This window comes from Mirounga angustirostris, unplaced genomic scaffold (assembly GCF_029215605.1).
Source record: "Mirounga angustirostris isolate CCGP_5_RB_7025 unplaced genomic scaffold, mMirAng1.0.hap1 SCAF_3, whole genome shotgun sequence".
Taxonomy (NCBI): Eukaryota; Metazoa; Chordata; class Mammalia; order Carnivora; family Phocidae; genus Mirounga; species Mirounga angustirostris.
The window spans coordinates 58,659,911-58,677,788 of NW_026991711.1; the positions used below are offsets into that span (position 1 = coordinate 58,659,911).

The following is a 17,878-nucleotide window of genomic DNA, read 5'->3' on the forward strand; positions in this document are numbered from 1 at the left end:
ACATAAAAGTGGGTTTTTAATCAGACTGCAGGGGATTTCATGGTTTCTAAAGGCTGACATGCGGGCAGGTCTAAGAACAGTAGCTAGGAAAATATCAGGAACCCATCTTGTTCTCTCTAGCCCTCGTTTCTATATTCCTCTCTTTGCAGACTGGCTTGCTTTCTACCATGTGGCTCAGAGTCTATTTCACTCTCTCAGGATAGGGAATCCAGTTGGCTCAGTTTCGGGTCAGGGCCCCAACCAGGTCCAGTTAACCACTGGGGGCCAGGGTTATGCAGTATAAAACATGCCTGGGGATCAGGGCCACTTCCAAAGAAAAGCAGAGTGGCTTGTAATCTGTTTACATACCCCAAAAGGTGGTCACTGTTATACCCCCAATTCATCTTCCACTCCTGGTGAGTACTTTGTGATACCATTTTCTGATTTGCAGCTTTCAATGGTACTTTGTGCATTTTTTTCTTTTCCCAATTTGAAGCTGTATTCTTCAGCACTTGTGGAATGTGAGGATCATGATCCACGTAATCAAGACAGAAATTTTGATGTGGAATCAGTAAAGAAAGAAATCCACAGAGGACGGAAGTTGGTAAGTATAAATGATTTTATTACTCATAAAAGATGAACAGATCTTGAAGGGGATGTTTCCAAGAGAAAGTCTACTTGATTGGTAAACCAGGGATAGAGACACATCTTGGAGAGCTGAAAGACATAGGACCTGTTTTGGAAACTTAAATTCAACTGAACATTTAATATTTTAAAACAAACTACAACACGCTTCATCAGCAAAGTAGATATGAGTTAGATTGCTTTTGGCTGTAAGTAGAAGGAACCCTCAACTCAAACTGGCTTTAACAAAAAGGATGCTCATTTTCTCACTTAGCCAGAGGGAAAACTGGCTTCAGAGTTGGTTGATTTAGTGGCCATCATCAAGAGCCTATCATCCTTTCTGTCATCCTGTCCGCAACATCAGCTGGTCCTCTTGTGGTCATAGGGCGGTCACAGACAACAACTGAAGTGTCAGTCTTTCTTATCCCTATCTGGTAAAAGAAAAAGTTCATCCCGGGCGCTTGGGTGGCTCAGTTGGTTAAGCGTCTGCCTTTGACTCAGGTCGTGATCCCAGGGTCCTGGGATCGAGCCCGGCATCGGGCTCCTTGCTCAGTGGGGGGTCTGCTTCTCCCTCTGCCCCTCACCCCACTCTTGTGCTCTCTCACTCTGTTAAATAAATAAAATCTTTAAAAAAAAGGAAAAAAGAAAAGAAAGAATTAATCCCCAAGCATTGAATAAGAGCCCTTCTGAAAATTAAATTAGGCCACACCCATCTTCCTGCTCTAGTTGCTAAAGGTGGCCATAACTAATCAGGATCAACCCCCTTGTACCTGGGTCAGCTCCCCCTGGAAGACAATAGATACCTTATTGGTTTGGTTACAGTAGACTTCCTCTAGGAAAGGCCCTTCAAGGCTTGCAGTACAGCAGGTGTGAGCACCTAATGCCCACCACCACAGTAAGGTTTATGATCTGAAACAAACATTTATTTAGTCTTTACAAGGCATACACATATATGAGGGCAGTTTCTGCACAGCCTGATGTGCTTTGAGAAGGGTCAGCACAGGTCACTCAAGCAATCAAGCACCTTAGTGCAGGTGGGGCCCAGAAGACTTCCTAGTTGGGGAGGAGTGAGGGTAACGAAGATGGGGAAGGAGGAATTCCAGGGAAAGGGAACAGGATGTGCCAAAGTTGGGAAGGCAGGAAAGACATGGCATGTTCCTAAAACTATAAGCATATGACTGTGGCATCCTCTTTACTGACTTCATGGAATTCCATGGGATCAACCAGAATGCATGAAACTATTCCCTTGTTAGATAATGAGTTGACTCTGGTTTTTCACTATAACAACTAATGTCACTGTAAACATCTTTGTACACATACCCTGTGTACTTGTTTGAGCATTGCTGTAAAGCACATTCCTAGAAGTGAAATGGCTGAGTGAAAGAGAATTCCCTTTAATAATTTTGAAACATGCGGGGCGCCTGGGTGGCTTAGTCAGTTATGCATCTGCCTTCACCTCAGGTCATCATTCCAGTGTCCTGGGATCGAGCCCCACATCGGGCTTCCTGCTCAGCAGGGAGCCTGCTTCTCCCTCCCCTGCTCCCCCTGCTTGTGCACCCTCTCTCACTGTCAAATAAATAAAATCTTTAAAAATAATAATTTTGAAACATGCCAATAAACTGTCCACCAGAAAGGTTGTACCATTTTATACTTCTGTGGATGAAAGAACATTTTTCCCAGCCCTTGACAAAAATGAGTGTCATGAATCTTGTTACTTTTTGCGTCTGACAGGAAGTGTTACCTTGCATTTCCCTCATCACTGGAGAGAGGTTGAACGTTAGTTCTTCTTAGGCATCTGTCTCCCTCCCAGCCTACCCAGCCCCAGCAGTCCTTCCATGATCCCTCTACAGTCAGTGGCCCCATCTCATAGGCACTGTCCTGCAAACAGCCTGGACTCACTCTCCCCACCACCCACGTGCACATTTCCTTACTCACCTAGCAAACCACCCCCACCCCCGCCCGTGAAATGCACCTGTCTGTTGTCTGCATCTGCTGAGCAGTACTGGCACTGGAACAGTTGAACAACTGGACAAAAACCCACAGATGTGTTGACTGATCTTAGATTCATGGCCACAAACCTCAAAAGGAACCTCAACACATCACCCTCCACCCTCTACCTTTACTGTTTCATATCCTCTCATCTCTTTTTAAAACCTCTCCCACCCCAACTGCTCATCCCCAAGTTGATGACTATGCCTTATTTTTTTTTTTTTATAGACTTTATTTTTTTAGAGCAGTTTTAGGTTCATAGAACACTTACGGGGAAAGTACAAAGATTTCCCATATACTTCCCACCCCCACACATACACAACCTTCTTTTTATCAACATCTCCCACCAGAGTGGTCATTGTTACAACTGACACATCATGAAAACACCCGAAGTCCGTAGTTTACATTAGGGTTCATCTTGGTGGTACACCTATCTTTGTCTGATTCTTATTGAGAAATGGAAGCCGTTAGCCAGGAACTCCTACTGTTCAAACCACTGCCCATCCACCTCTGTCCCCAGACTCTGGGACCTCCCTCTTGTCAAAGTCAACCCTCCACTTAGACTTTGGAGTCATCACCTGCCCCTCCTTAAGGATTAGGCTCTTGAATTTCCCTTTAACATCAGTATCCCCGCTTGTACTAGATTATTTCCTTCAGCATATATCCAAGAGCAACTGATCATGTCATCTTAAATCCTCCTTTGCAAAATTATTAAAACCTGGTCAAATACAATGTCACTTCTGTCTTTAGCTGACCTCTCAGCAGTATTCATCACAGTTGTCCGTGCCCTGCATCCGGAAGCACTTTCTTGCTTTGACTTCCTACACACACTCTGCTACTATGTCTCTTACCTTTCTGGCTGCTTCCTCCCAAGCACCTTGGCTGTTTTTCCTTCTCTGCTAAATCTCTAAAGTGTACAGTCCCCAAGGCTCTCCTGGGCTCCTTCCTCCATCTGAACATCTTTTCTGTGTGACCTCTTCCAGTTCCCATGGCTTCAATTCCTACTTATGCCAGGAACTCTATACCTCCAGCCATTAAAACCAACCTGACATACCTACATGAGTATCTAATAGCATCTCATATTAAACTGGCCAATGAACACAGTTCCAGCCCCTGCACACATATACACAGACTCCATCCAAACCTGTTCACTCCTCACCTCAATGAACTGCCCACCATTCATCCATCATCACCTCCTTATCAACCTCCCAGCCCAGCATCCAGCCTATCAGCATCACCCTGCAGACCCTCTATCCTCCCCTTTTTTTGTTTTTTTAAAGATTTTATTTATTTACTTGACAGAGACACAGCGAGAGAGGGAATACAAGCAGGGGGAGTGGGAGAGGGAGAAGCAGGCCCCCCGCTGAGCAGGAAGCCCGATGCGATGTGGGGCTCAATCCCAGGACCCCAGGGTCACAACCTGAGCCAAAGGCAGACGCTTAATGACTGAGCCACCCAGGTGCCCCTCTATCCTCCCCTTCTCTCTGTCACTAACCCCCTGCAGTAAAGTCATGGATCTCCCTCAGACACTTGCTAATCAACATCACTGATCTTTGTTTTGCACTCTCTCCTGCCCATCCCTACCCCAGCCCATTCTCCACACAGCTACAATAGTGTCTTTAAAATACTGATCACTTAGGGCCCCTGGGTGGTTCAGTCCATTTAGCATTGGATTCTTGATTTCAGCTCAGGTCATGATCTCAGGGTTGTGAGATTGAGCTCCATGCACAGCTCTGTGCTCTGCAGTCAGCACTGAATCTGCTTGGGATTCTCTCCTTCACCCTCCCCCTCTGCCCCTCTCTCAGCTCATGTTCTCTCTCTCTCTCTCAAATAAATAAATAAATAAATAAATAAATAAATAAATAAATAAATAAATAAAATCTTTGGGAAAAAAAAATACTGATCACTTTATGTTCCCATCGTACAAAGACAAAACCCCAACTCCTTACTCTGCTTTGTAACCCCTACATGACCCAGCCCTTCCTTACCCCTTGGATCTTACCTCTGACTTCCCTTACCCTCATCTCTGCTCCAACAACATCAGCCCACCGTCTTGTCCTTCCAGTAAGCTTGCCAATAGGAGGCTCATTTTTGCCACAGGAATATAAAGCCTTCTGCCTAGAACATCCTTCCCCCTGCTTTTTTGCCTGCTCTTATTATTCAAATCTAAACTTCTGTATCACCTCCTCAGAGAGGAGAGAGTGTCCCCCAATCTGAAATAGGGACCCAGTGAAAATGTCACTTCACCTTATTTTAATTCTTACAAAGCAGGTATCACTATGTTTTTTTAAGATAATTCGTATATTTTTATTAGCTCATTCTTTGCACTAATTAAGCACTTGGTAAATATTGACATCGATAGTCTAATTGCTATAATTACTAGAGATGTTCTTTTTTATTTTTGTTAAAATTGAAATTTATGTTCATTAAAAGACATCATTAAAGACAGTGAAGAAACAAAACAGACTGGGAAAAGATATTTACAACACATGTATCACTGTGTTTTTAACTTTGCCTTATGTGATCATGGTCTGTCTCTCTCCCCTAGAATGTTAACTTCACAAGGGCAGGTGCCTTGTCCCCTGCTGTTTCCCTCTTCCCTAGAACAGTGCCTGACACATCACAGTTACTCAGTAGTCTTTAAGTGAATGAAATTTTATTAACCATTTGTATTTCTTCTGTGATTTGCCTGTTCTCATTTTTCTGAGTTTATCAGTCTTAACCCTTTATCAAATATACAGCAAACATTTTTTTTTATTGATACAGTTGACATACAATATTAGTTTCGGGCATACAACACAGTGATTTGACATGTATATACATTATGAAATGATCACCACAATAAGCCCAATTACCATCTGTCACCATATTCCAATATCATTGACCATATTCTCTATGCTCTGCATTATATCCCTGTGATTTATATTTTTAGTAACTGAAAGCCTGTACCTTTTTTTTTTTTAAGATTTTATTTATTTGACAGAGAGAGACCCAGTGAGAGAGGGAACACAAGCAGGGGGAGTGGGAGAGGGAGGAGCAGGCTTCCCACTGAGCAGGGAGTGCAATGTAGGACTCGATCCCAGGACCCTGGGATCATGACCTGAGCCGAAGGCAGACGCCTAATGACTGAGCCACCCAGGCGGCCCATGAAAGCCTGTACCTCTTAATCCCGTTCACCTACTTTGGCCACAATTTGTTCTTTGTATTAATGAGTCTGTTTCTGTTTGCAAATATTTTCATTGTTTTTTTGGTAGCTGTCACTATAAAAATGGAAGTTTACATTTTTTTTTTTAAAGATTTTATTTATTTATCTGAGAGAGAGAGAATGAGAGACAGAGAGCATGAGAGGGAGGAGGGTCAGAGGGAGAAGCAGACTCCCTGCTGAGCAGGGAGCCCGATGCGGGACTCGATCCCGGGACTCCAGAATCATGACCTGAGCCGAAGGCAGTCGCTTAACCAACTGAGCCACCCAGGCGCCCTGGAAGTTTACATTTTTTTATGTAGTCAGATCCGTCAGTCTTTTTCTCTGTGACTTCTGAGTTTCCTTCCTTGCTTAGCCTTCCTGACCTTAACCCCATACATTTTCATTAACTTTAAAACTTTTTCTCAGAGCCTTAATCCATGTGGAACTTATTTGGGAATATGTTGTGAGGTAGGGATGTAACTTTTTTTCTACACATAAAGCCAGATGCCCCCACCCCCCACCCCGCCAAATTAAATGATCTTTCTTTGTGCTCTGATTTGAAATTCCACCTTTAGCATAATCTAATTTCTTACCCATATTTGAATTTTCTTTATTTGTATGGTTGCTTGTGCTGACCTTAGGGTATTGTTCGAGGTATTTCCTGTTTTGCAAGGTGGTTTCTTTGTGCTTCCCCTTCATTCAGACAGAGCCTGCTATAAATCACATCAGCCTTGGGCATGGCTTGGACTCCCCTAAACCAGTTAGATTGCTATGGCCACATACTGTCCTAACCATCTCTACACCACCTTCAATATATAAAATACCAGATCAACTGACTAATATATAAAAGCAAGAGATCAAATAAATAGAACTTGGAAAAAATTTGCTACTCAGGGTTTTGTTTTTTAATTTTAAATTTTTGGCCCTACTACATAGATTCCAGAGAGGTTTCACTTACTTTATCTCACATTGTCCTCAGCAGAAACCATGAGACAGGCAGTGTTATCCACAGGGAGGGATCAAGGTCTAAGAGAGGGGAGAGATTGCTGGATCACACAGCTCTCAGTGGCACCATCAGAAGCCACCCTCACCATGGGCCCCAGTGTCCCTAACAGGACCCCTTGCTTAGTGCAGGACAAATCTCTTTTTAGAAATCTCTTGTAAAAAGAGAAAGGTTTTGTTCGTTTTAAAACAAAAAGGGTTTTCTGCTTTTAATCAGATCATTACAGGTCAGTGCCAGCCAAGTACTTTATTTAACAGAGGTTTTGCTGAAATCTCAAAATGAGCAGCCAGATGTAAATACCTAACATTTGTGGCTGAGGACGTTAGGGCTGCTGACTTAAAAATAACATTTAATGACATCTTTAACTTTAAATTTTAACAAAGATTATGAAAAACAGGTGCTTACTGGTAAAATTTATTCTTCTGTAGAAATGCGCATTTTGTAATGAAAGAGGAGCCACCGTGGGATGTGATTTAAAAGCCTGTAACAAGAGTTACCACTTTTTCTGTGCCAAGAATGACCACGCAGTTCTACAAACTGATGGATCTCGAGGAATTTATAAGTATGTATAACTAAACAGTTTTGAAGCTACACTTGGGGGAATGGAATAAGGAATGGTTAGATTAAGACAAAGAGGTTTTTTTTTTTTTTTTTTAAGATTTTACTTATTTGACAGCACAAGCAGGGAGAGCGGCAGGCAGAGGGAGGGGGAGAAGCAGGCTCCCTGCCGAGCAGGGAGCCTGATGCAGGGGCTTGATCCCATGACCCTGGGATCATGACCTGAGCAGATGCTTAACCAACTGAGCCACAGCGGCACCCCAACAAAGAGATTTTTAAAGATGATTTTATGCAAATGGTTTCTAAGTAAGAGCGTGGTTTGGGGGATGCGCAGTTGGGAACCTGACTTCACAGTATCTTCCCTCGGTATTATAGAAAGAAAATGAGCAGAGTTCGTTTTGGTTTTAATCTTCCTACATGTCTTCTTTCCCAGTAGAAAGCACTGGTTGCCATACTGGCATGAGTGACCTAATGGGTGGTCACAGGACCTAGAACCAGTTCACTATTGCTCTCCCCTGCAAACAGGAGCCTTGTTAGCCACAAGTCAATGGTTTATCCATCTTGTCTGCTGAATGAATGTTTTTTCCCACCACTCTCACCACTGTCTTACCTATAAAGAGCTTTTAAAAATGATAAACTATGCAGCAAATATAGTAATCAGTCATTAAGTTCTTAAAGAAATTGTTTGAATTGCCTTTGGCTTTTAAATCTTGCTTCCCTCTTTCAATAATTCTTAATGTTAATTTTGACCCAGTAAGGCATATTTTAAGTCCAACAGAATTGTATTTGTTTTATCCAGGAAGAAACTTGATCTTCCTCCTGATGAAAGGTTGCAGTTCAGTTAAATAGACAGTTTAGTCAGATGAAATCAGTAAGCCAGTTGTTAACTGAATTGATTCAAGTCATGTTCGGTTTTTTGGTATGTGGTTGCAGTCTAAAACATGTCATATGGGGCTCCTGGGTGGCTGTCAGTTGAGTGTTTGCCTTTGGCTCAGGTCATGATCCTAGGGTCCTGGGAATGAGCCCCGCATTGGGCTCCCTGCTCAGTGGGGACTCTGCTTTTCCCTCTCCTTGTGCCTCACCCCCTGCTTGTGCTGTCAAATAAATAATCTTTGGGGCGCCTGGGTGGCTCAGTTGGTTAAGCGACTGCCTTCGGCTCAGGTCATGATCCTGGAGTCCCGGGATCGAGTCCCACATCGGGCTCCCTGCTCAGCAGGGAGTCTGCTTCTCCCTCTGACCCTCCTCCCTCTCATATGCTCTCTCTCTCATTCTCACTTTATCAAATAAAATCTTTAAAAAATAAATAATCTTTAATAAAATAAAATATAAAGTTAAAAAGATATCTAGAAGAAGTTTTGACCTTTTTTAAAGTTATGAAATGGAATATAAAAGAAAATGATGGTCTGAAGTTGAAGAGCTAGGCAGATACTTCTCACTTCTTTGGGGTATGTGCATACATTCTGATGGAATATTTTAAATTTCAGTGAAATAATATTTTTATTCACAATATTCTGAATGAGAGCATTATCTTTTTAATATGATTTTTGTGAGATCCTAAATATTTTAAAATTGCATTTGGAGGCTAGATTTTTCCCCCCTTTGGGCACACACCCCCAGGTTCATCAAAGTGTTTCAGGCACTATGTTGTTTTATCTAAATAATCACTTACTTTGTGCCAGAAATACTTCCAACTACTTTATAAATGTTAATGCATATAATCCTCATAACAACCCAGTGAGGTAGGTATTTATCCCCACTTTACAGATGCAGACACTGAGGCCCTGTAAGACTTAGTCATTTGTCCCCAGGTCAAATATCTGGTGAGTGGCAGAGCTGGGCTTTAGGGCTCTGGAGTTCTTGCTCTTCACCACCATATCCTCTTCAGGCTTAGGGGCCTATATTCTAAAACAGTATGGGCAAGCATATTATTAAAAGGAATTTGTTAAATAATTTTACATCTGATTTTGAGCAAGTTCCATAGATATTTTATTGCTTGAGACTAGAAAGGAATGTGTAAATCATACTAATTTTGTACCATACTTTTTATATTTGATTTGCTCAGAAACTCATAGATTGTATTTTTTTTTTACCTTCCCAAAGAGTTCATTATGACTTCCATAATGACCTCACGCACCCACTAGACACACTGTTATTAGCAGAGCTACAAGACTGAACAAAAAGGAGTCAATTCCTGTTATATCTTAAACTGCAAAAATACTGGTCTTGTGTTAGTAGAACCAAGGAATAGAGACTCAATGAAAATAATCATTTTTGTCATTATCAAGTATCAGGTGAACTTCTATGTACTTTTTAATTGAATTTAAATATTCAGTTGTTAGAGTGCCTACCATACATAAGATATCTTGCTAGGTGCAGTAAGAATATAAAGAGTATGAATAGGACATGCACTAAATCTCAGAGAACCTAGCACCTTGTTGGAAGGACCAGAGGCCAGAACAAATAGCGGCACGTGGCATGATGGGAGCAGGAGGGGATTCGCATGAAACTGGCTTGGCCTTGAGTTGATAATTGTTGAAACTGAGTGATGGGTAGGGGGCAATGGGGCTCATCATCTCTTCACTTTTAGATCTGTTCAAAATTTTCCATAATAAAAAAAATGTAAGTGCCTGGCAAACGAAGTGTTCAGATACTGGAATCCAAAGGGTGAGATTAATTTTGCTTGGGGCAGGAGATGGGTTGCCAGGAAGTCTGCATGTAAAAGGTAGAAATTGGTGTAAAACAGAATTCATATGTTCCCACAGGCAAGAGGGAGCCTGCCTCCTGAGGGTCAGCACCTTAAGGAAAGGAAGGGAGATGTAGCTGGGGGCTGAGGATAGAGCCTGGGGAAGATATGGGACCTGAGCAGCTCCTCAAAATTCATTCACTCCATTTCTTCTTCATAGCCTGCTGTGCTGCTTGCTTCTCTTCTAGGGCATTGATCCGTTCTAGATTCATGCAGTTCAACTCTAAAGTCTGGGGGAAGATAACTGCTGAGTTAGAAAACTACTTGCCCCAAAATTCATGCCTGCAATTTTGTGCTATTTATTGTTGAAAATCAGTAGAACTTTGTGTAGTCAGATGAAAATTTGTCTTAGATGTTGGATCTTTAGATATCTTTCTTTATACAGTAAAATCCCACTGACCACGATGTATGAGTTACTTACCATTGTTTAAAATGTTTCACACGCACTCCTTCGGAGAGCGTACCAACTTGAGGGCTGAGAGCACAAAAGACATCTGACAGAGGCTCCGTCCACATTTGATAAGGGTCAGTAACTTACACAGGTTTGGAGAGCATTTTTCTTTTACAAATATTTAGGGTAAGGCCATCATGAAAAATAGACTAGTTCCTTTTTAAATCATAAGAAAATAGGAATATTTAAGAAGTGTAAGTAAAAATATTTAACAATTCTTTGAAATTGCATGTTTCAGAATGTTTTGCAAACAACATGCTCCATTGAACAACGCTCATAATGGTAAGTCTCTAAAATTTAGTACTGTGGGTTTAAAGAAAGGTATACATTTAGGTAAGACATGGAATATCCTGATTTACTAGCCTCACTGCATTAAATACAAATTTGTGAGTTGAATTTTTAATACTTATAAAATTGCCAGTTTCTTTGTGCAGTGTGCAGTGTAATGGACTAACTTTTCTTCTTTGCAAACTAGACCTACTCACAGGAACGTCTCTGTCTGGTACCTTCCATCCTCACTACAATCAGAGGGCCAAACGAGGACGTGGTAAAAACCTTTGACTTTTGCAACTGCTTCTCTTCTAAAAGAATACCAGTAGTTATAAAATTGATAAATTGCTGCACATTCCCTAAAATTTCCTAAGAATGCATGTTTAGCATTTCAGTTATAATTAAGGAAAACTAGGCCCTGGTTAACTGGAGTCACGGGCTGTACACTCACTCACGAACGGCCTCTGTACGCTGCCTGAGCAGCAGTGTCTCACCGCACAAAGTCTGGAATGCTCACTGTGGACCAGAGGCAGGACCTTTTTGGAAAAAGCTTAGTTCCACGTCATGCCAACTGCATTTTTTGGTGGTAAACAACACTCTCTAAACAGTATTGTTACCCTCATTTTTCAGTCAATACCCTTTTATCAGGAATTATAAAAAATATAGCTTCAATCTGTTTACATTGTTAACTTTCCCTATCAGTAGTTTTAATTTTTAAATTTTTTTAAGAGAAAGCGTGCCGCGAGTGGCGGAGGGGGCGCAGAGGGAGAAAGAGAATCTCAAGCAGGCCCCACACTCAGCATGAAACCAGACACGGGGCTCAATCTCATGACCCAAGCCAAGAGTCAGATGCTCAACCGAGCCACCCAGGCGCCCCAATATTGAAAAAAAATTTTTTTAATTGTATTAGTTTTTAAAAGCAGATTATAACACAGTTATGAATCCTCTCCCCAGAAGAAACTATCCGTTTCATTTGAATTCTTCTAAAAATTTCCTGTACATACTACTATATTTTTTCACTCAGACATCCTTCCATATCTATACAAATGGATCTACCTCGTTTTTGAAAGGCTGCATGATAATATGCCATTGTGTGTATTATTATTCAGTTGTATAGCTGAATTACAACTGAACTAGTCTCTGCATGATGGACACTGAGGTTCTTTCCATTTTTTTTTCTATTATATCAAATAGTGTAGTTAGCATTTTTCTCCATTCATCTTTGTGCCTTTATGCAACTATACCATTTGGAAAACTTCGTGTAGATTGCTGGGTCAAAAAGTATAAACAGTGAAACTGTGATAACAACTGGCTGATTCTCTTCCATAGAGGCTGCATCAGCAGTACACAATTACCCCAATCCTTGCAAATATTAAACACTTTCATCTTTGTCAGTCTGATAGGTGGGAAATTATTTTGCATGTCTTTACTTATGAGTAAAATTGAGTGTATTCCCCTATCTTTTGATCAATATATCTGTTTTCCTGTGACCCAGTCTGTTTTTCTATTTAATGAACTCTTCCTAGAGGGTTCCCCATTGGCCTGTTTTTCTGTTCATTTGTTTTATATTTATATTTTGAAAATTGGTGCTTTATCATATGTGTTGCAAACATTCAGTGTAAGTTTGCCGTATCTTCTGACCTTGTAGTAACTTTTAGTATATAAGAGTTTTCTATTTTATGTAGTCAAGCATCAGTCTTCTCCTTTATGGATTCTGGTTTCTACATGATTTAGATTTTCAACTTATTTTTCAGGACTGAAAAGAAAAAGAGGAAGGAAGAAATGTCTCTCAACAGACATTCATGTAGAGGTAATTTGACTTCATTTTATTATAGCTTTCAGTTTCTTCACACAGTTTCTTCCTTATTTTAACCATTCACATATCCGGTGAAATGGTAACAGAACCATATGAGCTGAATATAAAAGTTGGATGTGTTGGGTATCCCAGCACATGCCCTTCAGGAGGTGACAGTCCCATGGCTCTGGTAACACATGTCCTGGTACCACATCAGTGAAAGTATCGGAGCCCACAGTGTGCTTATGGTCTTAAAATGGGCAGAGGTGCAGTAAAGCATCCTTACCTAACCAAGTATTTCTCAGCTGCATGATCCACACTCGACCTGATTTGTGATTTTCAAAATTTTCTGCATTACTATTATGTGCAAAGTGTATGAAATGTTTTGGGGATTTGAAACCGTTTTTTTACACATCCACTCATATGAGCTAAATTAGTATGAGCCAGCAACCTTCACCTCTTGCTGTTTATACAGAGGAGCTTGCCACACCTCTTGATGTTTTGTTATACAAAAATGATATGATGTTTACATGTAAACTACCAATGAATATGGGGCATGATTTTTCACCACAGGCATATCATTGAATTGTATGCAACAAAAGACTGGTTTTCATTTTACACAATATTAAATGTCAACAGTAAATCAATTAATCTTGATTTTTCTCTCCCTCTAGCCACCTGAAATGTTGACATTAGACAGATTCACAAAACACATGAAGGAAGAGGATGGCAGACACACAGGTTTGCTATAAATTTTGTATCAAATATGACTTCCAGTACTTATAAAAATAACCCATTTACTTCAAAGTTGGATCCCACTTTATTCTTCTAGTCTTATAGTAATTGTAAGAAAAGAGAGCTTTTATCATAATTATCTACTCTATCATAGCCCCAGCTCAAAGTAATTTAGATGGGGATGGTCCATTATTCTTTGGTATTAAGAAAGGATATACTTCCTGGTCTAGAAGCCAGGGTTACCTAAGCTCAGAATCCTGTGACCCCAGGAAGCTGAAGCCAGTCATTGTAGCTTTCTGTCAGGGAAATAGACGTTCCATAATGACACACAGTAACTGTGACAGAAAAAATGGGAGCTATTATCTCAAAGATCTGCAGCTAAATTTTAGAAAATCCTCTTGATTCAGATAATTAGTCTAAGCAGAGAAGTTTTTTTCACTTTTTGTAACATTGTTTCAGTGAGGAAAACATGAGGTATGATGAAATTACAATAAAAGATAAAGGTGCTGTATTTATTATCCTACTGACTCTGCTCATCCACCACTACGCATGGTCTGAAGAAATGACCATAAAGGAATTTGAGAGCTGCTCTAGATCATTTCCTCCTAAAATGTTTTTCTCATTCTTAGATGCAGCTGTGAAGATTGATTTTCTTAAGAAATGTAAGGAAGTGGGGCTTCTCAATGATTTATTTGAAGAACTAGTAGACAAACTTCATTTGATTCAAGAAAGACTCATGGGTGACACTGCTTCTGATTCAGGTACTGAAACAGCAACATTTCTACATGCAGAGACTTCTCGCAAACCTACTTCTAAAACAGACCAAACCAAAAGTACATACTTTCTTTCTATGCAATTTCTTTTCCTTAATACAATTCACTGTTCCAGGTCTCTAGTCTTCTATGGATCAACAGGATGTGGGTAATTCACAAACTGATTAATTCAGTGAAAAGCAGGCTGGTGCCCTGCAAGTTGTGATGGGTTTTGCAGACGCGCGTAGCTGAGAGTGAGGGCTGACAGCATGTGGACGCTCAGAACCACAGGCAGTTACACATCTGCCCCCTCACCGCTTCTTGCTAACATCTGAGAATAGCATCATGTTACAGTTTTGATTTGACCCAAATTTTGTTCCTTATGTCTTTTTTTGGTAATGTCAACTCAAAGCTTATAGAAGAAAAATGGAATGTTTTGTTTGATGTTGCACCTAGTTAATGTGACCTTTCAGAAAGCGCTCTTTGGGAAGCCAAAGTTCCATTTGTATATGCAAGTATATAGCCACTTAGCCTTCTTAGACCCTACACTGTGAGCTTAAAAACTTTATGATTTTTGCAAGGAAAAGCTTGACAGTCTATACTGTAGGCACCAAGGTAAAGTCTATGATTATTTGAAAGGGATTATTTTCTATAGGACAAAACCAAAAAGTGAAATTAAAAGGAAACTTCCAAAAATTCATTCATTACATTCTTTCATTCATTTCCTCTTTACTTGAGACTAAGTACTTCTCAAACTTTGAACATGCTTCTCAGAGTCCCTAGAGGGCTTGTGAAAACTAGTAAGCGGGCCTCACCTCTGGAACTTCTGATGTGGGAGTGGAGCCATGCATTTGCATTTCCACCATGTCCCCGGGGAAACTGCTGCTCCTCCGGTGTGAGACTGAAGTCGCACAGTGCTGGACTGTTCTGTGTACTTTTCCTTATTTGGGGTTAGTTTGTAAGGGGTTTCTGTCTATATCAATTATTTAAATTAGAACTGAAAATGTGTTTCTCCCTACAGACTATGAAGAAATCGGGACTTCACTTTTTGACTGTAAATTGTTTGAAGACACATTTGTAAATTTTCAAGCAGGTATGAGTTATAACCGAGCAGCATAATTTATATATATATACACTGAAGTAATATAATACTATTCAGTGATAAAAATCATTTTAGAAGAATGTTCATCATCTTACTAAATAAAAAAACCCACCACAAAGCAGTACGAGCCCTCACACACACAGAAAAAAAGTACCCAAATGGGAACAGTAGTTATCTGTAGGTGTCAAGGCTGTGACATTTGATGTGTACAAATTTTAATTCTCCCAATATTAATCTTCAATCTAACTGGGGGAAGGAGGGTTGCAATTCATTGATTCTAAAGATGAGCAAGAAAAAACAGTCGAGACGTTTTTGAAAAAGAAGCAAGCCTGGTGGGGGCAGAGACTTAAATGGTTGCTATTTTATAAAAAGGTTTTGCTGAATCATTATACTGTACACCTGAAATTAATAGGACACTGTATGTTAATAATACCTCAACCACTCAGTGAGTAGGTCCTCCCACCATTAAGATGCTTTCAAAACCGGCTACATTCCCACTTACAGAAGTCAAATCAGACTCATCTGTATCAAGCTGCCACTCAGTGGACAGGCTGTGCACTGCACATCCCAGCCAGAGTGGGTCACAGAACTGGGTGTGAACGGCTCCCCCTACAGTTGCACAACCACAGTGTCCTACTCGCCATTCAGATAATCAGCCTATCCTTTAACAGTCTCTTGAGAATGTCTGCTCACTGCTAATGCAAGTATCCACCTATTTTTTAAAAGCAGCCTTTAAAATCTTTTTCTAAAAAGCCTTATTTTGTAGGGGACTTTCATCTGTGTTACTTTTCTTTCATATAAAAGCCACGTTTCCACTACGTGCATGGGTTAGTTGGGAGGATATACATTATAGTGTAGTACGGGGGGGGGGGGGGCAGCAAGAGGAGACACTATTTGGAATTGCATTAGAACCAACTTTAAAGGCCTAACTTGACATCGCTACTGATAGACTCTCTTGCTTAATGTTGCTCAGTTCTAATGTTCCAGAAAGTTAACTACAGGTATTCTAGAGAAAGACTTAATACTCTTTAACTTTGAAGTTTTCAAAAAACAACATTGTCACTGAGTAATACTGTTATTTATAAAGCCTAATTAAAGTATCTTCTTCCTATGTTTCCACATTAAAGGCCTTCCTTTTTCTAAATAAAACCAAAAGCTTTTATGTAACATTAAAAACTGGATGCATTTTTATGAAAGATTTGCCTTTATTCTTGATATTCAAACCACATGCTCTCTCCACTTATTATCTCAACAAATGGGTATAGAGCAGCATGAAGGTTATACAATCTCTGCTTCTGAGTTCTCAAAGATATACAAAAGGTACTCAAGCTCTAAAGATGTACTGACCGGCTTTATGTGATAAAAACTAGAATTCCATCCTGAATTAGAAGAGGAACCAGTTCCTGCTCACAGGGCCCTATTTTCTTTTCATGTAGGGCACAGCAGTGTGTATTATGCACTTGCAAGTGAAAGAGGACAGAAATAGTATGTTGTTTATAAAACTACTAACCTGAAATTTCTTTTTATCATAGCAATACAGAAGAAAATCCATCAACATGAAGAAAGGCAGCAGCAACTGAAGGAAGAGATTGAGGTACTTCAGGTCTTAAACCAAACCATGTACTTTCTTCAAGAAGATAAAGACATGAGGTCAAGTTCTACTTCAGTATCTTCTGTGTCTTCTAAGGATTACCACTTCCTAAACCCAGAATGAGGCTCAGTTGCAAGCAGGCTGCAAACTGAAGACCTGACCTGTGGAAGCCACACATCTTTAGAAGTAGGCGTCTCCTGTCTCTCTGGACTTCAAGCTTCAATCCTCATCAACTCTTACCTGTTCTTGCTGATTGGCATTTCATTTGATCCTGCCTCCCTCTTATTATCATCTCACTTCTGCTCTCCAATAAAATGTTTCTCAGATTCTACCTGAGTAAACTGGATCACACCTCCCATCTCTCCCACCCTCTGCACTGAAAATCCTCTGGTAGCTTCATGCTGGTGCATCCCCCCCTTCCCCCACTCCAGTGATCTACATTGATTCCAGTAACACACAGGGTGCTCCTGGAAGTAAAGGCTCCCCAGGGCCTTTGCACATCTTGCTGTGAAGCCTTACCTGCTCTTTTACCTTTCTCTGCCTGTTCCTCCTGCAGATCGCACTATACCAGTTCTACCACTCATTTCATCGGAGTACTTTTCCTTCCCATCACTTCCCAGTGTAACCCACTGTATCTTAGTTAGGGTACAAGCTCTCTGAGGGCAAAAATTCACTATTCCTGTGTTTTGCTCCCAACACATTCTCAGCACGTAGCATGCTCAATAAATGTTAAATAAATGCATAAACTGTTCTTATCCTTTGAGACTAGTTCCAGCTTATAATGAGATATAATAAATTTGAATATTTTTACTCCACTTGTACCAAATTCACTGGTCATCACGAAGTCTGCTTTTTCAATTTCTTTTCAGCCGCTGTCACTACATGGGCATACATCATCTTCAAAATACACATTTAAATTGTAACAACTCTTTGAATAAGAACATCAGTGGAAATATGCAAGAATGAAAAACCAGGGGCGCCAGGGTGGCTCACTTGGTTAAATGACTGACTCCCAGGTTTCAGCTCAGGTCATGATCTCAGGGTTGTGAGATCAAGTCCCACATCAGGCTCTGCTCTGAGCACAGAGTCTGCTTGTCCCTCT

At 40.5% G+C, this 17,878-nt stretch overlaps 1 protein-coding gene across 3 annotated transcripts in view; it reads left to right on the forward strand.

Moving 5' to 3' along the window:
* Positions 1–17,602, forward strand: part of SETDB2 (SET domain bifurcated histone lysine methyltransferase 2) — an 84,991-nt gene extending 67,389 nt beyond the window's left edge. For all 3 annotated transcript variants that reach the window (XM_064586131.1, XM_064586129.1, XM_064586130.1), the window contains 9 exons: positions 476–583; positions 7,208–7,341; positions 10,770–10,813; positions 11,007–11,078; positions 12,556–12,611; positions 13,271–13,337; positions 13,961–14,092; positions 15,105–15,176; positions 16,718–17,602. In XM_064586131.1, the coding sequence (XP_064442201.1) occupies positions 476–583; positions 7,208–7,341; positions 10,770–10,813; positions 11,007–11,078; positions 12,556–12,611; positions 13,271–13,337; positions 13,961–14,092; positions 15,105–15,176; positions 16,718–16,899 (867 nt within the window). In that variant the 3' untranslated portion in view covers positions 16,900–17,602. The remainder of the gene's footprint in view (positions 1–475; positions 584–7,207; positions 7,342–10,769; positions 10,814–11,006; positions 11,079–12,555; positions 12,612–13,270; positions 13,338–13,960; positions 14,093–15,104; positions 15,177–16,717) is intronic.
* The last annotated feature ends 276 nt before the right edge of the window (positions 17,603–17,878 follow it).